Below are 27,629 nucleotides of genomic sequence, written 5' to 3' on the forward strand. Positions count from 1 at the left end.
ACTTAGAAATGTACAAGGCGGTAAACAATTTTTTCGAAATTTTAGGGGTTAAAAATTTTTTAATCCTTTTAGGTGGTTCAAGAGTGAAAAGGTTTCAAGACCATTGGCCTAGTGAATATGTTTTAGAGTCAGACTGCCTGGGTTTGAATCAAAACTCCAGCTTCTGGGAATTCCCTGGTGGTCCAGTGGTTAGGACCCCATGCTTCCACTGCAGGGGGCATGGGTTCCACCCCTGGTTGAGGAACTAAGATCCCGCATGCCACGCAGCATGGCCAAGAGAAAGAAAAAAAAAAAAAAAGGAAGACAAAACTTTAGCTTTCTTTTTTTTTTAATTTATTTTTGGCTGCGTTGGGTCTTCATTGCTGCGCACGGGCTTTCTCTAGTTGTGGTGCGTGGGGGCTACTCTTTGTTGCAGTGCGCAGGTTTCTCATTGCGGTGGCTTCTCTTGTTGCAGAGCACAGGCTCTAGGCACGCGGGCTTCAGTAGTTGTGGCTTGCGGGCTCTAGAGCGCAGGCTCAGTAGTTGTGGTGCACGGGCTTAGGTGCCCCACAGCATGTGGGATCTTCCCGGACCAGGGCTCGAACCCGTGTCCCTTGCATTGGCAGGAGGATTCTTAACCACTGCGCCACCAGGGAAGCCCAAAACTTTAGCTTTCTATATACCCTTGGTAAGTTATATTTAACTTCTATATGCCTCAAAGCTCTCCTCCTACACAAGGGGAATAATAATGGTACCTACCTCATATGATTACTGTAAGGAGTAAATGAGATCATGCATCAGAAGCAATTGCATTGATAGCAACATTATTCATAATAGCCAAAAACTGAAAAGAATCCAAATGTCAATCCACAGGTAGATGGATAAACAAATGTGATATACTTGTAAAAAGGAATGCAACATGGATAAATCTCAAAAAAGATTACAAGTGAAAGAAGCCAGACATTCCAATTATATGAAATTTCTAGAAAACAAAAAACTACAGAGACAGAAAGCAGATCAGTGGATGCTAGGACTTGCAGTTAAGAGTGGGAAGTGGAGATTAACAACAAACAGGAACTAGGGAATGTTTTGAGGTGTTGGAAATATTCTAAATCTGAATAGTGGTGATGACTGCATCAAACTGAACTGTTACAATAAATGAATTTTATGATATGTAAATTATGCCTCCAAAAAAAAGTTTTGAAAAATTTTAAAGCAACAATGTATTAAATATTATTACTACTGCTACTATGGTCAGGTGTTTAAAATGACAATAACATTAAGCTGGAAAGGACCTTTCTGAGTATGTCTATTCCTACTCTCTGAAACAAGAGTAATAAAGGCAGGCATAGCTGAGTACTGACTCTGCCACAGTTGTGCATTTTACATGGGTTCTCTCACTTAATCATCACAGGTCCTCCATGGGGTAAGTTCTGTTACAATTCCCACTTTAGAGACTATGAAATTGAGGCTCAAATAGGTTGAGAGACTTGCCCCAAAACAATATAACTAATATGAGGAAAAGCCAAAATGCAAACTCAAGACCTTCTGATTCCAAAGCCCATCCTAAAATTCGTATAGAATTTCATAGGTCTCTGAATAGCCTTGAAAAAGAACATAGTTAGAGGACTCTCACTTCCTAATTTCAAAACTTACTATAAAGTTACAGTAATCAAAACAGTGTGGTATTGGTATAAGGACAGACATACAGAACAACGGAATAGAGAACCCAGAAATAAACCCTCACATACATGGTCAAGTTATTTTCAACAAGGGTGCCAAGACCATTCAATGGGAAAAAGACAGTCTTTGCAACAAACGGTCATAGGGAAATTGGATATCCACATGCAAAAGAATCAAGTGGGGCCCTTACCCAACACCATATACAAAAGTTATCTCAAAAAAAGGATTCAAGACCTAAACTTAAGATCTAAAACTCTAAGAAGAAAACAGAGGGGAAGCTTCATGAATTGGATTTGGCAATGATCTCTTGGATATAACACCAAAAGCAGAGTCAAAAAAAAAAGACAAATTGGACCTCATCAACATTAAAAACTTCTGGCAATTCACGAATGGGAGAAAATATCTGCAATACACATATCTGATAAGGGATTAACATCCGGAATATACAGAAAACTAAAACTCAACAACAAAAGACAACCTGACTCAAAAATGAGCAAAGGACTTGAATACACATGTCTTCAAAGAAGACATACAAATGGCCAATAAACACATAAAAAGACTCTCAACATCATTAGCAATTAGGGAAATGCAACTCAAAACTACCAGATATCCTTTCACACCCATTAAGATGGTTATTAAACAAAACAAAAATAAACGAACAAACAAACCTAACAGAGGCTGGTGAGGATGTGGAGAAATCAGAACCCTCTGCATTGCTGGTGGGCATGTAAAATGGTGCAGCCACTGTGTAAAACATATGGCAGTTCCTCAAAAAATTAAAAATAAAATTATCATGTGATCCAACAATTCCAATTCTGGGTATAAACCCAAAAGAAATGAAAGCAGGGACTCGAGGAGATATGTGTACCCACCCCCATGTTCATTCCTGCATTACTCACAACAGTCAAAAGGTGGAAACAACCCAATGCCCACCAATAGATGAAAAGATAAACATAATGTAGTATATATATATTATGGAATACTATTCAGCCTCAAAAAGGAATGAAATTCTGATAGATGCTATAACATGGATGGACCTTGGAGACATTCTGCTACATAAAATAAGCCAGTCATGAAAGGACAAATATTGTATAACTTATGTTCTATTTATATAAGGTACCTAGGACAAGCAAATTCATAGAGATGGAAAGTAGAATGGTGGGTACCAGGGGTTGGGGGAGGGGAGAATAGGAAGTTATTGTTTAATGGGTACAGAGGTTCAGTTTGAGAAGACAAAAATGTTCTGAAGCTGGATGGTAATGATGGTTGCACAACAGTGTGAAGGTACTTAATACCACTGAAGTGTACACATTAAAATGGTTAAAGAAAGAGAGAGAGAGACACTACTTCACACCCATTCAGGTGGTTACTGAAAAAAAACAAAAACAAAAACAAAAAAACAAAATAAGCATTGGGATGTGGAGAAATCAGAACCCTTGTGCATTACTGGTGGGAACGATGCAACTGCTGTGGAAGACAGTATGGTGGTTCCTCAAAAAGCTAAACACAGAATTACCATATGATCCACTTCTGGGTATATACCCAAAGATAATGAAAGCAGGGACATGAAGAGATATTTGTATTCCCATGTTCACAGCAGCATTATTCACAACAGCCAAAACGTGAAAACCCAACTGTCTAGCAAGTGAACAATTAAACAAAATGTGGTCTATACACACCAACTGAGTATTGTTCAGCCTTAAAAGGGAATGAAGATGTCAATTACATCTCAGTTTTTAAAAAAATCTTTAATTAAAAAGGAAAGAATGAAGTTTGGACACACGCTGTGACATGAAAACATTTTTACCTGAAATAAGTCAGACATGAAAGGACAAATATTGTATGATTCCACTTATATGGGTTACCCAGAACAGGTAAATAAACAGAGACAGAATACATATTAGATGTTACCAGGGGCTAGAGGGAGGGGGCAATAGGAGTTACTTGCTTAATGGTTAGGGTTTCTGCTTGAGGTGATGAAAAAGTTTTAGAAATAGATAATAGTTATGGTTTCATTACATTGTGAATGTAACTCATGCACTGAATTTTATGTGAATTTTACACATAAAAATGGCTTAAATGGAAAATTTTGTTACAATGTATGTAAAAAAATATATTTATCACAACTTTGTAAAAAAAAAAAAGTAACATAATATACGAAAAATCACTGAATTAAGCACCTTAAATGGGTGAACTGTATGGTGTGTGAATTATATCTCAACAAAGCTATTTCTTAAAAAGGTAACCATGGCTAACATTTAGTGAACACTTTGCACACACCAGGCACTGTTCTAAAAGGGTTACATAAACCTCAAAACAACCTACCGAGGTGGCTACATTTCTTAACCTCATTTCACATATGAGGAAATTGAAGTTAAGTAATTTGTCCAATGTCACTCAGGTAGTGGAAGAGTCAGGGGTTCAAACCCTACCAGATTTGAGAGCTCCTACAGTTACCCACTCTGCTCTACTGAGTCCCACAGTGTGATAGCAAGGTTATTAAAGGCACCCAATAGATGCCCCGTTAACTAAGTGAATGAGATGAACAACTACTGTGGAAGTCTAGCAGGAAAATAAATTCTAAGCACTTGGAACGTAGCCAGAAGAGTCCATGATTTATCATCTTTAAAATTTCAGAATTTTCCAATAGCGGGAATTTCCTGGTGGTGCAGTGGTTAAGAATCCGCCTGCCAATGCAGGGAACACGGGTTCAAGCCCTGGTTTGGGAAGATCCTACATGCCACGGAGCAACTAAGCCTGTGCACCACAACTACTGAGCCCGCGCCCAGAGTCTGTGCTCTGCAACGAGAAGGGACCGCAATGAAAAGCCCGCACACCACAACAGAGTAGCCCCCACTCGCCGCAACTAAAGAAAGCCTGCGGGCAGCAACGAAGACCCAACGCAGCCTAAAATAAATAAATAAATAAAATTTAAAAAAATTTTTAAAAATGAAGAATTTTCCAATAGCTTTAATGTTAACACAACTCTGAGTTAGATTATTAACACACCATTTCATACATTTAAACACTGGCAGAAGAGTATAACCTTGCCCATGTATCTTCAATAAGACTGGAAAGTTCACTTAGTAACCTCTCCATTGACAATTCTCCTCTGAAAGGCTACAAAAAACTAGGCTCCTAAAGGCAACAAAAGTAAACCCAATTCTGGTAACAGAATTCTATAAAGAAGGTTGCTACAAATGTCCAGAAACAGAGACCTAGTACCTATTCTATAGGTTAGGTACCTAGTTAGATGCCTGTTAACCAGGCAAGGTTCAGGTCCAACTTTTGTGTGTTTCACCAGAATGCTAACATACCATTGTCAGTCCTACCCTCACTTATCAGTTCTTGATATCTCTCCTATAGTCCTCACAAGTTTGCTCATGTTGACATTATTAAACCATTCACATTGGTGGCACTACTCAACAGGAAGTTGAAAACTAACAAACCTAGGGCACAATCCAGAGTTCAGAAATGAATCAGGTGACCAGGCGCATCTAAGTCTATTGAACTCCACCTAGATCCCCGCAACTCTGACCTTCACAAGCAAACCTGGAATGTGCAAAAAATACAAGTACTCTTACAGTTTATGTACCCTACAAAACAAGGCCCTTTGTTTTATTAAAAAATACACGCCCAGAGTTGAGCCCATAAGCACAACATCAATTCTAAAATTAAGAGAAAAACACAGATTTACAACGCCAAAAGGAATCTAAAGAGCAAATATGAGAAAACTTCCCTCTCCTCCTACATGCGCCCAACGGGTGCAGGACCCACGAGACCACTCCCCCGGCTCCAGGTTCTACAGCCCCGAGTGCCGGGCTCCGAGCTCTCGAGCCCTGTGGTCCGGCTGAGCCCACTCGGGTCTGTCCAGGTCTGAGGGTGAGCCTACGTGCTAAGCACAAAAAAAGCTCCCTCTTGAACGATGCCTCGGAATTGTATCAGAATCCTTAAAAAGCAGGAAAAAAGGAGGAAGAAAGGGCCGCCTGCCTGGAGCTCCTCAGACCAGGAGCACCGAACCGCAACCACGCGCCAGCTACAAACACCGCAGCCGACCGCCCCGAGACTGGACCGGTAATTCCACCGCCGCGCCGGGCCCCGCCCCGGGCCCGCGACCATTCTGGGGCGTTCCTCCCGTGGGCGGCGCCTCCCTCACCACACCGCCACTTGGCTCTCTTCCTGAGCGAGGCCGCGGCCGCCCCGCGACACCGAAGCCGCAGCTTCTAGCCCGCGCGGGCCCGCGACGTCCAAAGCGGCCTGGCAGGCCGGCTCTTTTCCCTCAGGCTCCGGCACGCCCTCTCTACGGCCCCAAGCCCTTACCGAGGCAGCGCGGCCTCCGCGGCCCGCTCCTCCTAATCCTCGGCCGCTGCCACCGACCCAGCGCCGCGGAGACCGGAACTTCCTCCGCGCCGAGCCGCTGCCTTCACAAAGGCGCCGCCGCCTTTAGCGCTCTGCCTGCCGGGAGATGGAGTACCGCGGCCGGTCGCACCGATTCCACTCCCGGCGTACCCCGCGCGGCGGGCGGGGGGCGGGGCGGAGGGGGGGTGCTTGCTTGCGCGGGCGGGACGTAAGGGCACGCTCTCGTCGGCGTCCAATGGGAGGGCGCCCTTCCTTCCTCCTCCCCGCCGTCCGCCGGGGCTGCTGGGGGTTGTGGTTTGGCCTCTGGCCCACGGGTTCTAGTTCTTTTTCGGTCTTTGGAGTTGAGCGAGGCGTGCATTTTCTTGGTGGCTTGGCCTTCTCGAGTTTTGCTCCCCGCCAGAGCGCACATATGGCCCCGGCCTGCGTAGCTTGAAGACGACTTATTTTCCGTTAATGTGAAGGAAATGGAAGGGAGGCGTCTCCGGCCTAAGACTTTCGAGGCAGGGGCTTCTGGCCCACACAAGAGCCTGTTTTTCGACCCTCCCATAGGATAGGGAAGCAGTAGTCACAGAGGCTCGTCTCCTTTTCCTTCTGATGGGTTTCCAAGTTAGGTATTACCGACTCAGGAATACCAGGTGGGTGTCATCTGTGTTAAAGGTTTAATAGCCCTACCTACGAAGGAAAATCTATTCAGTTTACACAGAGCCTTGCTAGCTCGGGCAATACATCTGGCCAAGAGTGACTTGTGCGAGGTCACAGAGGAACTGGAAAGTATCTGCAAATCAGCAATCTAGTGGAAAACGGGGCAGCACAACTTTCAGTTTGCAGCTCACGTCCAGAATCTCCTTACAGCTACTGTTCTTCAAATGGCCAGCTCCAAGCTTCCAGGTGGATCGTCTACATTGTTGAAATGCTTGCTGGTTCCAGCTACCTGGTATCGCCAGGTAGTGGTCCCTCAGGGAAGGTAACCTGATTTTATAGCCTGAATTCAACATCATGGAATCGAAGAAGTCTGCCGGAAGAAAAGCCTATAAATCATTCTAAAATAAAGCAAGACTTATCTGTAGGGAAAAGAGATTGTTGAGTTAAGTAGTCTTTAAAGTTACCTTCCCACTTTTCAGACATCTTGTCTGGAAGTCATTCAAGAACTGCATGAAGCTCTTGCTGTGTGCCAGGCACTTTATCAGGTGCTGGGGCCACAGGAACTTGAACAAAGCTGATAAACTTTGCTGCTCTGGGGACTTACCTGGTGGTCCAATGGCTAAGACTCTGCCCTAGCAATGCAGGGGGCCCGGGTTTGATCCCTGGTCAGGGAACTAGACCCCACACGCATGCCGCAACTAAGAGTTTGCATGTCGCAACTAAAAAGATCCTGCATGCCACAACAAAGATCCCGCGTGCCACAACTAAGACCTGACACAGCAAAATAAATAAATAAATATTTTTAAAAAACAAAAGCAAAACTTTGCTGCTCTGGTGGAGATGGGAGTGGGGGTGGTTACTGAAGACAGACAACAAACTAAACAAGATATACAATCTCTGCTGAAATGAGTTTGGTTTCTGTAAGGAGGGAGATGGAAAGCTGTCGGAGGGCTCTAAACAGAATAATATCATGGCTTCCATGTAACCGGGATCCTCTGGCTGCTGTGTAGAGAATAGGCTGAAGGTGGGAAGGGCAGAAGCAGGCCAGCTGATTAAGAGACTGTTGCAGTAATAAAACCACAGAAGGATAATACTTGTACCTCTGTGGCCACAGTGGAAACAGGAAACATGGACTGGGATGAGGGGAAAGAGGGAAGAATGTCAGAGGAGCAATTTTGGTAGGAAGAGCAGGAGCTCAGTTTTGGATAGGTTGTTTTTGATGCCTAGTAGACAAGATGTGGAGTTGGCAGTTGGCTACATGAATCTGGAGTTCAAGGTAAAGGCCAGGGTTAGAGATGCAAATCTGGGAGGTATCAACATATCGCTGGTGCTGGTATTTAATGCCATGGGCCTGGATGAGATGACCTAGGGAATGAAGGAGTTAGAATAGACAGGAGAGCAGAGTTCCAGCCCTGAGGCCTGGGGCACACCAGCACTAAGAGGTTTCAGGGAAGAGAAGGAATACCTACACAGAGCTGTGGGTACTTTGACTTTGATTCCCAAACTGGGCCATTGTTGGTGGTTCTTTCCCTTATCAGATAGTACTTTGTCCTCAAAGGAGGTAAACATATGAAAGAACTAATTATTTTTGCCTTATGCCCATGCTCCTTGGGCAATAATAATTGCTACCCTTTATCACGACTCTTTGCCTGGCCTTGTGCTAACACTTCATTATCTCATTTAATCTTCACAATAACTGTATGATATCCCCTTTTGTAGTTATGGAAACCAAAGCCCAGAAACATTAACTTGCTGAAGCTGGAAAGTAGAGGGTGGGGGGATTCCAACCCAGGTCAGTCCTACTCCAAGGCTCATGCTCCTGCCTACTTTCCCCTTTTCCTTACGGTGATTATTGAGTTTTCACAGGAAGCATCTAGAATTTTTTTTTTTTAACTTACATTGGCCCATAGTACTTGGAAGATTGCTTATATTGCCTAAGACCAGGAATATGAGTATTTAGAATAGCTGACCCAGAACAGCGCCCTCACCCGGAATGGGGAGCACAACGTCCAGTTGCAGAGGTAGGTTGACTCACATTCAGCCCCTAAATTCTCACACGGAAGAACCCAGCAAAGAGGAAGACTGTTGTGCTGCCTGTTGTTCTTTGTTGCCTTGGTCGCACTTGGGGCCATGACTCTTCAGCATCAAAAGTAGGGACTTGTAGGGACTTGATCAAATGTTAAAATGAGAGACAGGAACCAGGAGAGATACAGATAATACAAGGGCCACAGAGGAAATTTTCCAGCAGAACAGGAAAACCAGCTGCCTTACCAGGAACTGCAAAGTAATAAAGACAGGAAGGAAAACCTCTTCAAAATTTCCAGGGAAGAACTGACTATTCTTTTTTTTTTAAATTAATTAATTAATTTAATTTATTTATTTTTGGCTGCACTGGGTCTTCGTTGCTGTGCGCGGGCTTTCTCTAGTTGCGGTGAGCGGGGTCTACTCTTCGTTGGGGCGCGTGGGCTTCTCATTGTCGTGGCGTCTCTTGTTGTGGAGCACGGGCTCTAGGTGCGCAGGCTTCAGTAGTTGTGGCACGTGGGCTCGGTGGTTGTGGCTTGCGGGCTCGAGCTCAGGCTCAGTAGTTGTGGTGCACGGGCTTAGTTGCTCCGTGGCGTGTGGGATCTTCCTGGGCCAGGGCTCGAACCTGTGTCCCGTGCATTGGCAGGCGGATTCTTAACCCCTGCACCACCAGGGAAGCCCGACTATTATTATTAGCTCAGAATACTTCATATTATGTAATCTTGTATTTGTAGGAGGGAGAAACTGCTGAAGATGCTGAAAGAGTCATTAAAGAATTTGCCCTGAGTCACACCAGCAAGATAGCAACAGGGCTGGTAACAGATCCCAGCCTCAGGATACAATCGGGTCTTTTCACTTCAGCTACAACATTTTCACAGCACCTCAGGTTCTGAAATGTCCACTCAAGCTATGAAAGAAAAGACATCTGGGGAAGAACAGAGGTCTTATTACCTTTGCTCCAGTTCCAGCTAGTCCTCACTACTGCTGTTGTGGAGATGACATGCTGGGTCCATGAAAATCATGGGCCTAGACAAAACAGAAAGCTGAGGTTTTGAGGAGCCCCTGACCTGGAGGTGCACGGTAGCCTGTTGTTTGTGGCAAAGCCTAAGGCTTGAAGCAGCGTCATACAGGGCAGCAGGGCCATCACAGAATTGACATGTATTATTATTCCAAAAGACCTAGATTTATTTCTTGGTAATTCTATCAGTAAAAAGTGACCTTTATGAAGGGTTGTCCCAATATTCAAATATAGGTCAATAGGTTGATTTAAACAGAGTTTTAAATCACAACCTTAAAACATTTCGTAAGTAGCCACAACGGTTTGCTCTGAGAGAGTGTCCTAGGCTCAAGAGTTAGCCAGAAGCCCATGGGGTAAATGGCCACTTGCTTGGCTAAGGAGATGCAATACTTCCAAATGACAGTGGTGCTATCTGGTAGAGCTGATGTGCTTGAAAGCAAGAGTGGGACTCAGATAAGCCCTGAGGTCACATGGAGACTGTTGAGGAGATTGGTTAGGTATGTTAAAAAACTTAAATTTGTCTTCTATGGGGATCAATTCTATGGGCTGCAGCTTCTGGTTAATGGAATGTAGCCAGGATATTTCTGTATCAACCAGAGAATATGAGACCTTCTTGGCTTGAACTCTTATAATGTAATATGGCAGGATTAATGAGAGTAAAACTATATAAATGATATTTACTCTAAGGGTGGGAGCTTGTCCTCCTGAGCTAGTAAGGAGAGAAAATACTGAGTGACCTGTGGAGACTGGGAGAGACTCCGCCTCTCTCCTGCCCAGGGGAACAGACAGTTAAGGAATTGGGCATTTTCTCACATGTTCTTAACTATCAATAAAAGGGAGGAGAAAGCTCCCCTTAAACTATGTGCGAGGGTCTAATAGCCCTGTGGCAAAGCCATCTCTGGTAAAAGGCCACAGCTTTGTCACAATGTCAGTCACAGTCCAGTGTTGTGGAGGTAGGCTCCAAGTGGCAGCTGTCTGAGACTATGAGAAAAGCCCAGGGGCAGAGCTCTCCCTCAATTCCAGTGTAGGGCTGAGATGGAGACAGAACACTGCATTGGGGTGATGGAGCAGCAGAGAGAATCAAAGGAGTGAGTTCAGACTTTTTCCTTCATCCCTGAACTGTTGGGTGAATTAACCATGAGGCTATTAAGTGATTTAATTGCTTCAGAGAAACATGAGCAGTATTGTTGTTAATCCCTAATTTTATTTCTTTAAACTACTCTCCAAAAGTAAAATTGTTGATTTTATGTTTTCCTGTTTTTTTCTAGGGGTGGTATGCAGGCATTCATCTTTTTTTTTAAGTTCCCCAGGTCATTCTATGTGCAGAGTTGAGAAATACCACTCTAGAGATTCATACTGATATATTAAAACGTGGCTAAAAGGATGTTCTGGGACTTCCCTGGTGGCACAGTGGTTAAGAATCCACCTGCCAATGCAGGGGACACGGGTTCGAGCTCTGGTCCGGGAAGATCTCACATGCCGCGGAGCAATTAAGCCTCTGCGCCACAACTCCTGAGCCTGCGCTCTAGAGCCAGTGAGCCACAACTCCTGAAATCCGTGTGCCTAGAGCCCGTGCTCCGCAACAAGAGAAGCTACTGCAGTGAGAAGCCCACTCACCGCAACTAGAGAAAGCCCGCGCACAGCAACGAAGACCCAATGCAGCCAAAAATAAATAAATAAATTTATAAAAATATATATATATTAAAAAAATAAAAGGGTGTTCTTTTAGCAGCAGTTGGTGTGCCTACATCCTTTACAGTCAGTGTGGCCGGGTCCACTAATGACATTTATCCAGCCCGCAAACTTGCACTGTCCTTCCACAATTAGTGGAGGAAAAAATGCCAGTCTCTTTCTTTCGCTTTAAATAAACCTCTTGTTGGCTCGGGCGGAAGAGCTGGGGAGTCTGGGCCTGCGGTCCACCCCAGGCTTTGGGTTTTGGGAGGTGCCTGAGTTTGGCCGGGACTCTGGAAAAGGCGGTGCGGGATGATGCCACCGCTGACCCGGGTCAGGCCCCGCCCAGGTCTCTGCCGGGACCTGGCGCCCCGCCCCACCTCGCGGCGGCCGTGCACTGCGAACTACATTTCCCATAATGCACATCGGGGGCGGGCAGGGCCAGGCCCAGCGACTGGAGCCGGGCCTCCGCCGCCAGAGGCCGGCGAGTGCTGTCTTCCTGAGTCGGCAGCCGGGCCAGGGGCGGTGGGAGGGAGCGGTGGCCTGTGCTGTGGCCATGTCTGCGTCCGCAGGGGCCCGTGGTCCCGCGAACCTGAACCATCAGTCCGGGCCCAGCTGGACACCCGTGCCTTCCCGGGGGTCCGGCAGAGGGCAGTGACCGGCAATCTCTGTGCTTCCTGACCCCTTCCCCCTCCCCGAGAAACAGGTGAGTCCGACTGCCAACCCACGTGGCTTGGGGGCGCCGAGAGACTGGAGAGCTGTCATCTTTGAAGGGAGGGGCTTGAAGACTAGGGGCTCCTGCCGTCTACGCTGCCATTTGCGGTAGAAGGACTGGGTCTCTCTGGCGTCCCTTCGCCGGTTCCCAGCTGGGGAATACAAAAGGCGAGGCCTGGAACTCTTCCTTCGGCTGGAAGGGCAAAGTCCTGTAGCCCCAACGCACACACATTCGGCCCAGCAGAGTGCTCTCAAAGACTGGCAGAGGTTGACTGTGGGGTGAGCAGGAAGCTCCTGAAAGTGTCTTGAGGCTTAGGACTTTGCCTTCAAGGGTGCCCTGGCTCAGATAACCAAGCTGCCTCTTGTACCTGTTGAGCCACACTTTCTGGGCTCGAGTTTGCTGGGGAGGGTGAGCAGCCTTTGTCAGAGAGGGGAGTGACCACTAGCAGTGACAAGTACCAAGCTATACTCTCAGTATGGAGTAGGCATCCTGCTGAAGCAGTTACAGCACAGCCTCACCTGGACCCTGTCTGCCACATATCCATGCATCCCGGCACCATCCTCCCAGATAGCCCACTCCCCAAAGGGTCAAGGCAGGATAGGGCACTATCTAAGCAGGAAGAGGGAGCAAGAGTGGTAGGGACCCAGTAGTGGGGGGGTGGTTCTTGCAAGTCCCTTCCTCCCTCCAGGCCAGGCACCTAGAGGAGGGAGGCATACCAGAAGGGCTGATTGAGCTAACTTGTTTGGTGACATTGCTCAAAGGCACAGCAGAGCACTTCTAGGGAAAATAGCAAGCCCTGGGGGCTTCTAGAGAGGCTGCCTGAGAAGGGGCCCCAAGGGAGTATCTGGGACTGGTTCCAAGAGACCTCTCTTGCTTAACTGCTTCAGGCCCAGCCACCCAAGAGCTTCAGCCACACAGGTTATGGCTCCAGTGGGGTTTGGGGTGGGTTTTGCTATGAGTCATTCACCCTCCCTGCCTAGTTTCCAGTGTAAATGTCCAGAGAACTGTTTGCTTCACCAGGGCTTTTGGCTGGACCCCGATACTGGCCTTGGAGATATTGAGGTACTACATGATTTCAGGTGGTTGGAGAACTGTTCGGAAGGAGATGTCCACTAGCCCCAGCCAGCTGACCCTGCCCTCACAACATGCAGGTACCATGTTGGGTAGTACTCAGCCATGCTGGGCGCAGTTACCTAAAGCCCACTGGGATCAGTGGGTAGTGGGCCCTCAGGGGTAAGCTGCTGTAGATCTTGTTTTGGTCTTTGAGCCAGAGGCGCAAGGCCACAGAGCAGGGGCATGTGGTAGAAAGGAGTTCAGCTTGGGAGAGACTTCTGGGAGCAGCAGGGAACCAATGGTCTGTCCTGCAACTTCAGGATGAATAGCCAGTTAGCCTGGAGGAACTCCCAGCCCTAGGCCCAAAGGCATCTCTTTGTCCCAGCATCACAGATGGGTCATTTCAGGCCAGAGCCCACCTGGCTTCATGAGGTCAGAAGCATGTCCTGTTCACTAAGGGCCTGGCTCAGGATTAGCAAACTCTCAAAGGACTGATTTGCATGGCAGAGATTACTGAATCTGTGTATAAGTGCAGGTACACATGGTCTGAATAAGAATAATCATGATATGCTAAAGACAGCTGAGTGTATATGTACCTACTCTGTGCCAGGGTAACCAAATTACATGGATTATCTCATTTAATCCTTCCACAACCCAATGAATCAGTGCTGTCATCATCCTCATTTCGTAGGTGAGAAAGCTGAGATTTATAAAACCAAGCCAGGTTAATCCGGGTCCCTCTGACTCCAGAGCCATTGTTACTGAACACTTAACTACTACCAAGGACAAGTCTTCCCTACAGGCAGGAGTCTCCCAAGGCTACATTGGAGCTGGGTGTTCTCTGAGGATCTTTCATCTTCTCCCTTACAAAGTTATTTGTCTGACAAATGTTAATTAAAGTCTTCCTGAGTATGGAGCTGACATTCTGAAATTTTCGACAGCTCACAGGGTTACCTTCAATGTAGAAAAACAAAGCAGGGCAAGGGAGGTAAGAATCCAGGATATTCCAGGAAGGCCTCTCTGATAAGGTAACACTTGAGCAGCAACCTGAAGGAAGTGACAGAGTGAGTCATGTAGATATTTGGCCAAGTAGTGGAATAGGTGAGGTGGGGGGCAGGGGGAAAAGTAGGGAGATGTGGTCCAGGCAGAAAGTTCAGCAAGAGCAAAGTTCTGAAGTGAAGGAATACTCAGGATTTACATTTACAGTATACTCAAGGAAAGCCGTAACGTCAGTGTGGCTGGGTTGAAGCAAAGCAAGTAGGGGAAAGAACAGGAGATGAGGCTGAAGAAGTAATTTGGGGGGTGGGGGGTGGCGCGTGTAGACAGAGTGGTTCTTGTGCACCACTGTGAGGAAATTGGCTTTCTCACTGGGTGAGTTGTGACCGTTACAGACTAGTGAGCAAAGGAACTACGTGACTTGACTTCTGTCTCAAGCAGATCACTTTGAGTGCTGTGAGAAGGATAGACTGTACAGGGACAAGGACAGAAGTGGGGAGACTGGTTAAAAGACTGTCGCAATGCTGGAGAGGGTGTGGAGAAAAGGGAACCCTCTTGCACTGTTGGTGGGAATGTAAATTGAAACAGCCACTATGGAGAACAGTATGGAGGTTCCTTAAAAAACTAAAAATAGAACTACCATACGACCCAGCAATCCCACTACTGGGCATATACCCTGAGAAAACCATAATTCAAAAAGAGTCATGTACCACAGTGTTCATTGCAGCACTATTTACAATAGCCGGGACATGGAAGCAACCTAAGTGTCCATCGACAGATGAATGGATAAAGATGTGGCACATATATACAATGGAATATTACTCAGTCATAAAAAGAAACAAAATTGAGTTCTTTGTAGTGAGGTGGATGGACCTAGAGTCTGTCAAACAGAGTGAAGTAAGTCAGAAAGAGAAAAACAAATACCATATGCTAACACATATATATGGAATCTAAAAAAAAAAAAAAGGTTCTGATGAACCTAGGGGCAGGACAGGAATAAAGACACAGACATAGAGAATGGACTTGAGGACACGGGGAGGGGGAAGGGTAAGCTAGGATGAAGTGAGAGAGTGGCATTGACATATATACACTACCAAATGTAAAATAGATAGCTAGTGGGAAGCAGCCGCATGGCACAGGGAGATCAGCTCGCTGCTTTGTGACCACCTAGAGGGGTGGGATAGGGAGGGTGGGAGGGAGATGCAAGAGGGAGGGGATATGGGGATATTTGTATATGTATAGCTGATTCACTTTGTTACGCAGCAGAAACTAACACAACATTGTAAAGCAATTATACTCCAATAAAGATGTTAAAACAAAAAAAAAAGACTTGCAACAATCTGCTAGAGAGATAATGTTGACTTGGACCAATGTGGTAGTGGTGGAGGTGATGAGAAGTGGTCAGATTCTGAATATGGGCATTTCCCCATGGAACATCAGTAATCTGTTCCATGAAAGTTGGATATTCTGTCTGGAATCACTAACTTAGTATCTGTTTCCCACTTTTTTTTTTTTGTCATTTAACTTTTTATTTATTTTTTTAACATTTTATTGAAGTATAGTTGATTTATGTGTTTCCCCATTATTTTAAATGGGAAAAAGTATAATGCTTCCTTCATCAACCCCAAATCCCCAATTTTCTAAAATAGCACTAAAACACAAGGAAAATACATACCTAATATATGCCAAATAAATTATAATGTTAGGATACAAAATGCTTAAAACATTTCCTCCTCATCAAACAGTGTTGCTTTGATACAGCATCATGGCCTCTTTCAGTACCTGCAAATAGCCATGATGCAACTAAACCCCTTTTGTTGGCACTCAATGATCTTCTATCAGTTCTATTTGAAATGTAATTTGAGGCTTTAAATGCACATTCCTTTATTAAAAAATATAGATCAAGTGTTGATAATAGTTTTTTTCTATGTAAACATAAGCTCAATCAGTACAAGTTTGTTGTATTAGTTATCTATTGCTGTGTAACAAGTTATCCCAAAACTTAGCAGCTCAAAACAATAATAAATATTTATTATCTCATACAGTTCCTGAGGGTCAGGAATTTAGGAGCATCTTAGCTGGATGGTTCAGGCCCAGTGTCTCTCATGAGGTTGCAGTCATTCAAAGGCATGACTGGGGCTAGATGATTTGCTTCCAAGACTGCCCGCTCACATGACTAGCACATTGGTACTGGCTGTTCTCAGGTTTCAGTTTCTTACCATGAGCTCCTCTCTTTAGGGCTGCTTGAGTGTCCTCACAACTGATGGCTGATGGCTGCACCTAGAGAGAGTGATCCAAGAGAACAAAGCAGAAGCCACAATGTCTTTTATGACCTAGCCTCAGAAGTCACACATTGTCATTTTCACATTATCCTGTTGGTGACATAGATTAGTTCTGCTCAGTGTGGGATGGGAGTATACAGACTTGAATGCTGGGAGTTGAGGATCACTGGGGACCATTTTGAAGGCTGGCTACCACAGCTGTGTATTAAAAACCAAGAGGCATTCTATGTGGCAAAGGTTAATGAGAGACATTTTTCTGGGTGTACCTGTATTCTGAAGTAAAGCTGACAAGATTTGCTGGTGGTTTGGTATATTAGTTACAGGAAAAAGAGAGGCATAAGGGATGCCTCCAAGGTTTTTTGCTAAATAACTGGAAGTATCAAATTGTCTTTCACTGAGATGGAGAAAACTCTGGGAGGAACAACTTTTTAAGGGGATGATCAGGAACTCAGTTTTGGACATATAACTTTGAGGTACTATAAGATATCCAAGGGCAAACATCAAGTAAACAGTTAAATGTGTGTGCCTCTGGAAGTCAGAAGAGAGATTAGGGCTGCAAATAAAATTTGGAATCATTAATGTATCAGTGAAATTTAAAACCATGAGACTGAATAAGGTCACCAAGGGATCGAATGAAGACAAAAGAGGTCCAAGACCTGAAATCTTGGACCCTCAACAGTAAGAAGAACTGTAAAGAGGACTTAGAAGGAGTGGTCCATGAGATAGGAGAACCATGAAAGGAGAGTGATGTGCCAGAAGCCAAGAGAAGAAAGTGTTTTGAGAGAGAGGAAATAATCATTGTGGCTGCTGAGTGAAGTGAGATGATCGTGGAGGTCACTGGAGACCTTGAGGGAGCAGTGTTACTGGAGTAATAGTTGGAATGGATTCAAGTGTGAATGGGAAAAATGGAGAGACACCTGAGCGCTCCACATTTCCCAGTCCCTCTGGCCACATGACTAGTTCTGGCCAATCTGGACTTTGAAGTATTTAAGAGTTGGTACATGACCCTCCAGCCCTGTCTTCCATGGCCAGGTGACGGCAGAGTTATAAGATGCTAGTAGCCTGGATTCCTGAATCACTGCCCGGAAGGGAGCTGCTCTGAATTGCTACCCAACCCACAGTACGTGAGCAAAAAGTAAGCCTTTAGTGCTCTCTTCGGCAGCACATATACTAAAATTGGAACGATACAGAGAAGATTAGCGTGGCCCCTGCACAAGGATGACATGCAAATTCCTGAAGCATTCCATATTGTTTGGTTCAGGCGGTAATGCGAGTGATGGGGAGCGATGCGGGGCGGCAGATGAAGCTTCGCTCTCCTGCTGCTCACCTCCTGCTCTACGGCCCAGTTCCTAACAGCCCACGTCCCAGATAGAAGTCCGCAGCCTGGGAGTTGGGGACCCCTGCTGTATATAATGGAGTCAGCCTGTCAAATTAGGAACTTGTAAATATTTTAATACATATTATCCTTTAGAGATTATTAAAAATGCTTGCAAAATCTGTGAAGGTGGTCAAAAGGTACAAACTTACAGTTATAAAATAAATAAATCCTGAGGATGTAATGTACAGCATGGTGACTATAATTAATAATACTTGTATATTTGAAAGTTGCTGAGAGAGTAGGTATTAAAAGTTCTCATCACAAGAAAAAAATTTTGCAACTATGTGTGGTGATGGATGTTAACGAGACATGGTGGCGACCATTTTGCAATATATACAAATATTGAATCATTATGTTGTAGACCTGAAACTAATATAATGTTATACATCGATTATTTCTCAATTAAAAAATGCTTACAAAAAAAAAAATAAAAGCCTTTAGGGAATTCCCTGGCAGTCCAGTGGTTAGGACTCTGCACTTCCATTGCCTGGGGCCCAAGTTCAATCCCACAAGCCACGTGGTATGGCCAAAACAAACAAAAAAAAGCCTTTATGTGTAAAGCCTCTACCATTTTGGCACTCATTTGTTACACAGCATAGCCTAGCTTATGTGACTAATTAAACTCCAAGTACTGTTTACTGTTTTGAGGTTTGTTTGTTTTATAAAGGACAGCAAAAAAAAAAAAAAAAAAAAAATAGGGTGGTACCTAGAGGGGAATGTAGAGTTAAGTGGAGGTTTGTTTTAAGGTTTTAATTGAAATAAAACAAACATAAAGTTCACAAATCATAAGTACAGCTCAATGAATTATAACAGAGTAAACACATCTAAGGGAAGGTGTTTTGAAAATGGAAGAAACATCAGTATATTGGTGATGGATAGGGGAGAAGGGGACACTGATGATCCGAGAGAGAGAGGGACAGCTGCTGAAGCCATATGCTTGGGTGGGTGAGAGGGGCTGGAGTGGAGGCATTAGTGGAGCCCAGGCAGCTCATCTTTAGTAAGAAGAAGGAAGGCAGAGTCTGGCAGGTGAGGTGAGGTGGTAGTGGGAATCTTGGAAGTTCTCTTTTGCTGACTTGCATGTCCTCAGTGAAATAGAAGGTAAGGTTATCACTGATAGTGCTGAGGGCGAGCATCGGAGAAGTTGATGGAAGCTTGAGAAGAGAGAAGATGTGAAGCTATCCACTAGGGGAGTGGGAAAGTGAGTAGACATAGAAATGTAGGGCATTCCCATTTAAAGTAATTGTTCTGGACCCTCTCCTCAGAAAAAAGCACATACCAATCCAGGCCTCCATCCAAGGGGCCAGGTCCAGAAGCCCTGGCCACGACCCCGGGACTGGCAGTAGCAGCTTGCCCTCTGCCTGTATATGGACAGACTCATCTCTCTGGGGTCGCTCTCTCTTTACACAGCAATGCAGACCCCACCCGGGCTTTTAGGTTAGCTTGTAAAATAATGGTCTACAAGGTTCTCATGTGGCCTGTGTCTTCTTGCTTAAGATCTGGACATGCCCTAGTTTCCTTAGCACCCACTGCCCTGGGCTCCGTGGTGTTGTGGTGGCTGTTTTGGCCTGTTTTGGATTGCTCCTCTTGGTCTCAGTCTCAGAGGAGACCTTTCTGGATGCCTCCCCAGGTTCCTGTTGAGGGCATTCAGCTTCTTAATTACTCTTCATCAGAAAAGGTGGACCACACCTTGGTCTTCTGGGCTCCGACCCTTGCTGGGAACCATCACTCTTGATTGTCCTGATGGACAGGATTGGTGGCCTAGAAAATCCCAAAAGGTAGATGTTCTCCCAAATAATCTTCCTTTGAAGATTATTCGAAGCGCACTCTGTGTGGGGTGATGCTGTTGACCAGTGGTACCCAACCCCCACTTAACCCTGTGGTGCTCCAGGACAAGTGGGGGCGTGGCCATCAGGCCAGTCTCTGGCCCTGCCTCCCTGTCTGGCTGTTTTGCACATTGAACTGCTTTACAAGATTAATTTGAAGAAAGGATTCCATAGCTTACAACAAAGATGACAAAAAGAAGAGCTTGAAAATCAATTCTTTGGGTACACTTGCAGGAGCTGCCTGCTAGGAGCTTGTGGTCAGAGAGAGTTCTTAGACACAGATAAGCGGGGGCCACACAAATGCTAGTGCTGGTGACACTGTTTTGAAATCACTCTTCTCATGAACGTTTTTGAGCACCTACTTCATGGCAGGCTCAGGGTGGAGTCATTAGCCCAAGGTTACAGAGCTAGTAAGGGACAAGCCTCAATTATTGCCTGTGGACTCTGCTCCAGGAGGGCAGGGACAGAGTCTGCTTTGCTCACAGTAACACCAGTCCCTCCCAGGCCCCTGGCCTGCCTGCAGTGCCTTCCTCGTGAGTCTCTGACTAGTCTTCGCTGCCCATCTAGCCCATCCAGCCAAATTTCTCTTCCCTAAAGGGTTAGTGCCTCAGATGGAACCCCTCTCCTATGGATTGTTTGTTGCCTGCCAAATGAAGACCCTTCAGCCTGTCATTAAGGAACCGTAGAGGCTGATCCCAAGTGAGCCACCCAACTTCGTTATCCCTGACATCCACTCTTGGCCGCCTCCACCTGGCCCTGAGGCTGTGGAAGGACTGGGAGATCAGGCTGAGTTTGTCCTTAGTGTCCATCAAATGGGCACTGAGAACTGACATGTCCATAGTTGTTTTTAACTGGAAAGGCGAGCCGTGGTGCCAAATTCAAAAGGTACAGAATGCAAGGAGAAAAGCAAGGCTTAGGCCTGTTTACTCTGACTCACTTCGTTCATAGTAAATGTCTAAATATCAAAAAGAACTGATTTCTCAACTCAGTTTTGAATGGAGAAATGTTCATGGTAGGATGTACAGTGGAAGATATCAGGATACAGAATGGTTTCAATTCCCAGCTCCAGCGCTTCTTTCCTGTCGTGACATTGGGCAATGTACTTACACTCTCTCAGCTTCAGTTTCTTCATCTATAAAGCTTGTCTGACAAGAGCGCCTGCCTCAGAGAATAGTGATCAGGATTACATAAGAATCCACATAGGGACTGGGACTTCCCTGGAACTTCCAGGGGTAAAGAATCCGCCTTCCAATGCAGGGGATGTGGGTTCGATCCCTGGTCGGGGAACTAAGATCCCACATGCCGCGGGGCAACTAAGCCCGCGTGCCACAACTAGAGAGAGAAAAAAACCCTGCACACCACAACTAGAGAGAAGCTTGAGCGCCGCAACTAAGACCCGACACAGGGACTTACCTGGTGGCTCAGTGGTTAAGAATCCACCTGCCAATGCAGGGGACACGGGTTTGATCCCTGGTCCAGGAAGATCCTGAAGATCGCAGAGCAACTAAACCCGTGCGCCACAACTACTGAGCCTGCGCTCTAGAGCCCGTGCTCTGCAACGAGAAGCCACCACAATGGGAAGCCCGCGCACCACAACGAAGCTTAGCCCCCACTCACCGCAACTAGAGAAAGCCCGCGAGCAGCAACGAAGACCCAACACAGCCAAAAAAAAAAAAAGTATATTTATTTATTTACTTTGGCTGCACTGGGTCTTAGTTGCATCAGGCAGGATCTTCATCGCGGCATGCAGAATCTTTAGTTGTGGCATGAGGGATCTTTTAGTTGCAGCATGCTGCTCTTAGTTTCGGCATGCAGGATCTAGTTCCCTGACCAGGGATCAAACCGGGCCCCCTGTATTGGGAGCACAGAGTCTTAACCACTGGACCACCAGGAAAGTCCCCCATATATTCTTTTATAATCAGAAAGAGAACAGCACGCTTCTTTGGAAGGGAATATTCAGAACCCATTCCCCAGAGGTTTGAGTTAGCTGGGTCCTGGTGAGGGATACTTTCCTGTACTTAACCACTCTTAATCATGCCAGTGACTCCTGCCACTAGCACCTTCCCCCTTACCCTCAATGATGCCTTTGTTTGCCCCACAGGAGAGCCCAAGGGATGGCTGCTGACATGCAGAGGAAGAGAAGCAGCGAAGGCCCCGATGGCACGTTGGCTCCTTCTGATGGGCAGTGTGTGGAGAGAGCTGAGAGCCCCACACCAGGACTGGCCCAGGGAATGGAGCCAGGTACGGGCAGGGTGCGCAGCCCCAGCCAGCTTACAGCTAGAGCAGCCTCCAGGGCAATCGGGATTCCCAACCACTCTTTCACTGTCACTCATTCATGCGTGTGTTCACTCACTTGTTAGCTATTTGTCATGTGCTGGGGATACTGCAGGGATCCAGGCTCAGTGTGCATCTGGCCTTCCTCTCCACTTCATGTTGTGCCACTTGCCCTGTGCTGTCTTGCCACCAGTGTGGGCTCTCCTCCTATTTCCTGTGTCTACAGGTACCTCCCTGGCTCCTTCTCCCTCCCTCAGCTCTCAACTTAAATGTAACCTCCTCACAAGAGAGGCCTACTCTGACCATGCTCTGCACAGAACATGTGCAGTTATTTTATCTTAGTTATTTTGTAGTCTTATTTGTGTGTGTATGTATTGCCCATCTCTCTTGTCCACAAGATTGTGAGCTCTTTGAGCACAGAGCTGTTGTATCCCCAATGCCTGGTACAGTGCTGAACTCATAATAGGGACTCAAAACATATCTCTTGAACTCTTCTGTCCAAAAAAAAATCAGTAAAGGAAAACTGACATGGTCCCTGCCTTGGGGGAGCCACAGGCTACTGAGAGCATTCCAGTGGAGGGGGTTAGGAGCCATGGGTCCTCGCGCAGGGTCAGGGAGCCTTCTCCCAGGGAGAAAGATTTGCTGAGCACAGGAGTTATTCCAGGCACAGGGCGAGGTGCTGGGCACACAGCAGTGAACAACCAGGTTCCTGCCCATGAGGGGGAACCCCACTGCAGTTGGGGAGAAGGGCAATAACTGATAAGTGCCCCAAGAGAAGTCAAGGAGGGGGATATGATAGAGTGCCTGGGTTTGGGGGTCAGGTGACAGGGACAACTAACGTCTTTGCTGTGAGCTGAAGTGTGACAGGGAGCTGGCATGCAAGGAGGTGGGAGTGCCTTCCAGGCAGAGGGAACAGGAGATGCAGAGGCCCTGAGGTAGGTGGGATATCCAAAGAGCAGATGCACGAAGGGCTGTGAGATGAGAGTGAGAGGGACAGGCAGATACTGGCTACCACCGCAGCCTTGAGGGGTTGGGGTCATATTCCCAGGGTGAGGGGAGGAGGCTGGTGGGCTGTAAGTCACAGCAAAGCATGACTTGTAGCCGGAGGGAACAGTGGCTTGCCTCATCAGGACAAACAGTGTACTATATTGGGCACCTTGCTGGTGAGGTGGTCTGCCAGAAGCTACCGCTCTAAACACCAGTGCTTTTGGCTGGCAGGTGCCGGACAGGAGGGTGCCATGTTCGTCCATGCCCGTTCCTACGAGGACCTGACTGAATCAGAGGATGGGGCAGCTTCTGGGGAGAGCCCCAAGGAGGGTGCTGGCGGTCCCCCACCGCTGCCTACAGACATGCGCCAGATCAGCCAGGACTTCAGTGAGCTGAGCACCCAGCTGACGGGTGTCGCCCGAGACCTGCAGGAGGAGATGCTTCCAGGAAGCTCTGAGGACTGGCCGGAGTCCCCAGGGGCAGCTGGGCGACCAGCCACAGAGCCCTCAAGGGAGGGCACTGGTGAAGGGGATGAGGAGGAGACTGCTGAGGCATGGCGCCTGCACCAGAAGCATGTCTTCGTGCTGAGCGAGGCGGGGAAGCCTGTGTACTCCCGCTATGGGTCAGAGGAGGCACTTTCCAGCACCATGGGTGTCATGGTGGCCCTGGTGTCCTTCCTGGAGGCTGACAAGAATGCCATCCGTTCCATCCATGCAGGTGAGCCACCAGGAGGGGGGTGCCGGGAGGTCACCCTGGCCAGGAGAGGCCATACCAGGTTTCGGACTCCCAGGGACTAGAGGGCTGGGATGTGCTGTGTGACCAAGGGTAGTCCCTCCACTTCACCGAGCCCCAGGTCCTCATCTGAACACGGGAAAACAACACTGACTGCCTCATAGGGCTGTTGTGAGGGCCAAAGGTGGCTCGCACATGGGCTTTGCCCTTGGAGAAGGTGAGAAGCCGGGGAGGTGACCAAAAAATCCCAGGTCTTGAGCCCCACCCAGCTCTTACCACTTAGCCCAAGAATGTGTGTTTTTCTGAAGTGCTTCCTGCGTTTTAGCTGGTCCCAGTCTGTGAAGCAAGTGGCAGGGAAGGGGAAAGAAGGGGAGAAGGGGGCCCCTGGGCATCTGTTTTTCTTTCATCTTGAAGCCCCCTCTGTGTGCACAGTTATGAGGGGAGGTGGAGAGGATGTGGAAGGCTGCGTGGGAAAGCGGGGCTCTGAGGGTGCTAGGGCAAGCCAATCAGGGAGGGCTTTCCGAAGAGGTGCTGAAGCTGACACCACCCCTATCCATCCGCCCCATCAGATGGCTACAAGGTAGTATTTGTGCGCCGGAGCCCACTGGTGCTGGTGGCGGTGGCCCGCACGCGGCAGTCGGCACAAGAACTGGCGCAAGAGTTGCTCTACATCTACTACCAGATCCTGAGCCTTCTTACGGGCGCGCAGCTGAGCCACATATTCCAGCAGAAGCAGAACTATGACCTGCGGCGCCTGCTCTCGGGCTCTGAGCGCATCACGGACAACCTGCTGCAGCTCATGGCGCGAGACCCCAGTTTCCTGATGGGGGCGGCGCGCTGCCTGCCCCTGGCGGCGGCCGTGCGCGACGTCGTGAGTGCCAGCCTGCAGCAGGCGCGCGCCCGCAGCCTCGTCTTCTCCATCCTGCTGGCGCGCAACCAGCTCGTGGCGCTCGTGCGCCGCAAGGACCAATTCCTGCACCCCATCGACCTGCACCTGCTCTTCAACCTCATAAGTTCCTCCTCGTCCTTCCGCGAGGGCGAGGCCTGGACGCCCGTGTGCCTGCCCAAATTCAACGCAGCCGGCTTCTTCCATGCACACATCTCTTACCTGGAGCCTGACACGGATCTCTGCCTGCTGCTCGTCTCCACCGACCGTGAGGACTTCTTTGCAGTGTCTGACTGCCGCCGCCGCTTTCAGGAGCGCCTGCGGAAGCGCGGAGCACACCTGGCGCTGCGGGAGGCACTGCGCACACCTTACTACAGTGTTGCCCAAGTGGGCATCCCTGACCTGCGCCACTTCCTCTATAAGTCAAAGAGCTCAGGACTCTTCACCAGGTGAGGGAGGGCCTTGGGGACACTGCTTGAGGGAGACAAGGGCGTGGTGGGGGGCGGCCGGTTGGGCCTGAGCTCTGATGCAGTCCTGAAGCTGACGACCCCTCTGGGAATGGACCGACCTGCTGTGTCTGTTTGACTCTGATACCAGGGACCCAAATCCCCTATCACCCTACTCCCCATCAACATACACCTCTCTACAGTCATTTCCCATAAGGCCTTGAAATACCCAGTACACCCAGGGAAGGAAGCTGGAACAGAGGTCTCCTCTGTTTGGTCAGTTTGGTCCAGCCCAGGATGCAGAACTCCTCCACTTCCTCCTCCAACAGAGGGGCTGGGGCCAGATGAGGCATCTTCTATCCTCTTACCCCTTTTTGGTCCAGAGGGTTCCTGGCTCACTTTTCCTCCGTCTCAGACCTGTCACTCTGTCTAGGACACCTAAACCCAGATTGGCTTCTCCAAGGGAGGGTCACCATAGATGCCATGAACTTGGGGGAGAGGGGAGAACAGGGCTCCAGTCTGGGTGGGCCCAGCTCTGTCCTGGGGAGTCTTCAGTGGTGAGGAGACAATGCCTTGTCCTGGGGTGGGGGGGCATTTGGAGGGTAGGACACATGGTGGAGTCTCCCTGGCTAGGAATAGGTGTTTCTGGATCTCCAGAGAAGCCAGTGGAAGTCATTCCTTTGCGAACCTACTCCCCCATCTCCAGCCCTGAGATCGAGGCCCCGTACACCAGTGAAGAGGAGCAGGAGCGGCTGCTGGGCCTCTACCAGTACCTGCACAGCCGCGCCCACAATGCCTCCCGCCCACTCAAGACTATCTACTACACGGGCCCCAACGAGAACCTCCTGGCTTGGGTAAGGCAGCCCTGGGATGGGCTGGGCTTCATCGGGGTCCTGGGCAAGGGCCACGAGGGTTGTCTAATCTGGATGACCACCCTGTGCCCCCTTCCTCCAGGTGACAGGCGCCTTTGAGCTCTACATGTGCTACAGCCCCCTGGGGACCAAGGCGTCGGCCGTCAGTGCCATCCATAAACTGATGCGCTGGATCCGCAAAGAAGAAGACCGCCTCTTCATCCTCACGCCCCTCACGTACTGATGAGAATGTGTGTGGGCTCGGCCCTCCTAGGCACACCAGGCTGTGGAAGCCATGGGAGCTTCCAGGTGGGGCTGGCCTCTCTGGCCCAGGCAGCAGGCAGGGACTGTGGGTTGGTGTGTGCATTAAAGTGCTTTGGGGAACACATTTGTGGGGCCTTGTCACTGGTTCCTTCACTCTCACTCACATGCAGATGCTGGACCCTCCTCCCTAGGCCCTGCCCATGCTTCCCCATGCGCAGCATCACGTGTGCTCAGAGTCGGCCCCTGGGCTGGGGCTGTTATCATTCAGCTGAAGTCCTGCCACATGTAAAGTGTTCTCTAGGACCCCACTGGCCTTCCCCACCACGACCAACCTCCCACGAAGCCCCACCCCACGCTCAGTCTGAGCCCCTGGTGCCTCCCCTGTCACTCCTAGATGGGATTCCCAGCTGCATGGCCTGAAGGACCACCCAACCACCTGGGAGCCCTGACTGTGGCTCTGCTTAATGGACTGCTGTAGTTCAGCAGGGGCTGAGCTGAGTAAGACAGGGACAGTCAAGTGGAGAGAGTCTGAGCCCGGGCATGGGTGGGAGCCCTTGGTGAGGTGGCCCAGTGTTCAGCACAAATTCAGAGTCCAGCCTCACTATAGCTGTAGACCTCTGGGGAAACTATTCCAGCTTAGGGTTCCTCATGAAGGCTGTCCACCTCAGCTTCCCTACCTCCAGCCAGCACATTCCTCAGGATGGCCCCCAGGAGTGAGCCAGAGGACCTGAAAGAAGACGCAGCTGACCTCTGGGGCAGGAATGGACCCTGCCCTAAGAAGGGCTGATGCCCTTTTCAGTCACCCTGTTCCCTGGCATGGCCCAGCCTATGTGGGTCACCATGAACATCCCAGGAGGCTCAGCAGTGAAGGCCCAGCCCCATTCACTCTACCATGAGACCTTCTTAGGACAGAGCCCAAGGCACAGTGCAGAAAGCCTCTACCTTCCTGCTGGGGGCTCTCCCAGTTATGCCACAACTGAACCATCTCATTGGCCAGGGAAACAGAAGACCTAGGAAGTGTTTGGGAGAATAGTGTCCATGGAATATGGTCTTCAGACTATACAGTGAATCACCTTCATGCAGTCTCTGAGTGCTAGACCAAGATACTCTGCCACTAAAACCAACCCATGTTGGAGAATGTGTCTGTGTAGGTGGCGTAGGCCAAGGATGCACTGGAATGAGTCACTTCCTGTCCCAGGAAATGGCAGCACAGCCCCTGCCCTTGGCCCCACCCCAGATCACATTAGAATGAGTGTGGCAGCAGGCCACCTGCCCAGACCCCAAAGCCCCTATGGAGCAGCCACAGGCTTGGTGGGTGCTGCTCACACTGCCCACATGCCCTGGGTCTCTTTTCTGTCTGCTTGCTGTTTCTGTTCCTTCCCTGAATCCTGGAAAGTGCACCAAACCACTGCCTCTGGGGCCAGGGTGATGCCAGGCTAGCTGTCTCTGACTGCTACCGGTGTTCTTCTGTTCAGCGGTCAGCCTCCAGGTGTCCCTGCTGGCTACCCTGATCCCTGTAGGGCTTCCAGCTTCTTGCCGTTCAGCACCTATTCTGGGTGGGGGTGGGA

At 48.4% G+C, this 27,629-nt stretch overlaps 2 protein-coding genes across 6 annotated transcripts in view; one reads left to right on the plus strand and one right to left on the minus strand.

Moving 5' to 3' along the window:
* RBM6 (RNA binding motif protein 6) overlaps positions 1 to 6,177 on the minus strand; it is a 105,284-nt gene extending 99,107 nt beyond the window's left edge. The window contains exon 1 of one of the 3 annotated variants that reach the window (XM_082346111.1): positions 5,983 to 6,177. The gene's annotated coding sequence lies outside the window, so the exon portion shown is untranslated. The remainder of the gene's footprint in view (positions 1 to 5,982) is intronic. The other 2 variants (XM_082346110.1, XM_082346112.1) reach the window with 2 other exon arrangements.
* Positions 6,178 to 11,783: 5,606 nt separating this feature from the next.
* MON1A (MON1 homolog A, secretory trafficking associated) lies at positions 11,784 to 26,185 on the plus strand. Of its 3 annotated transcripts, none has more exons than XM_082346120.1 (7): positions 11,784 to 12,080; positions 13,110 to 13,240; positions 21,723 to 21,862; positions 23,114 to 23,599; positions 24,184 to 24,949; positions 25,653 to 25,800; positions 25,901 to 26,185. In XM_082346120.1, the coding sequence occupies exons 3-7, from the start codon at positions 21,736 to 21,738 to the stop codon at positions 26,039 to 26,041; spliced, it is 1,668 nt and encodes a 555-aa protein (XP_082202246.1). In that variant the 5' UTR covers positions 11,784 to 12,080; positions 13,110 to 13,240; positions 21,723 to 21,735; the 3' UTR covers positions 26,042 to 26,185. The 3 variants fall into 3 exon arrangements, with proteins under 3 accessions (XP_082202246.1, XP_082202247.1, XP_082202245.1); XM_082346121.1 differs by having other exon boundaries at positions 13,169 to 13,240; XM_082346119.1 differs by lacking the exon at positions 13,110 to 13,240.
* Positions 26,186 to 27,629: the final 1,444 nt, after the last annotated feature.

The sequence above is a fragment of the Balaenoptera borealis genome, assembly GCF_965194805.1.
Source record: "Balaenoptera borealis genome assembly, chromosome: 12".
Classification (NCBI taxonomy): Eukaryota; Metazoa; Chordata; class Mammalia; order Artiodactyla; family Balaenopteridae; genus Balaenoptera; species Balaenoptera borealis.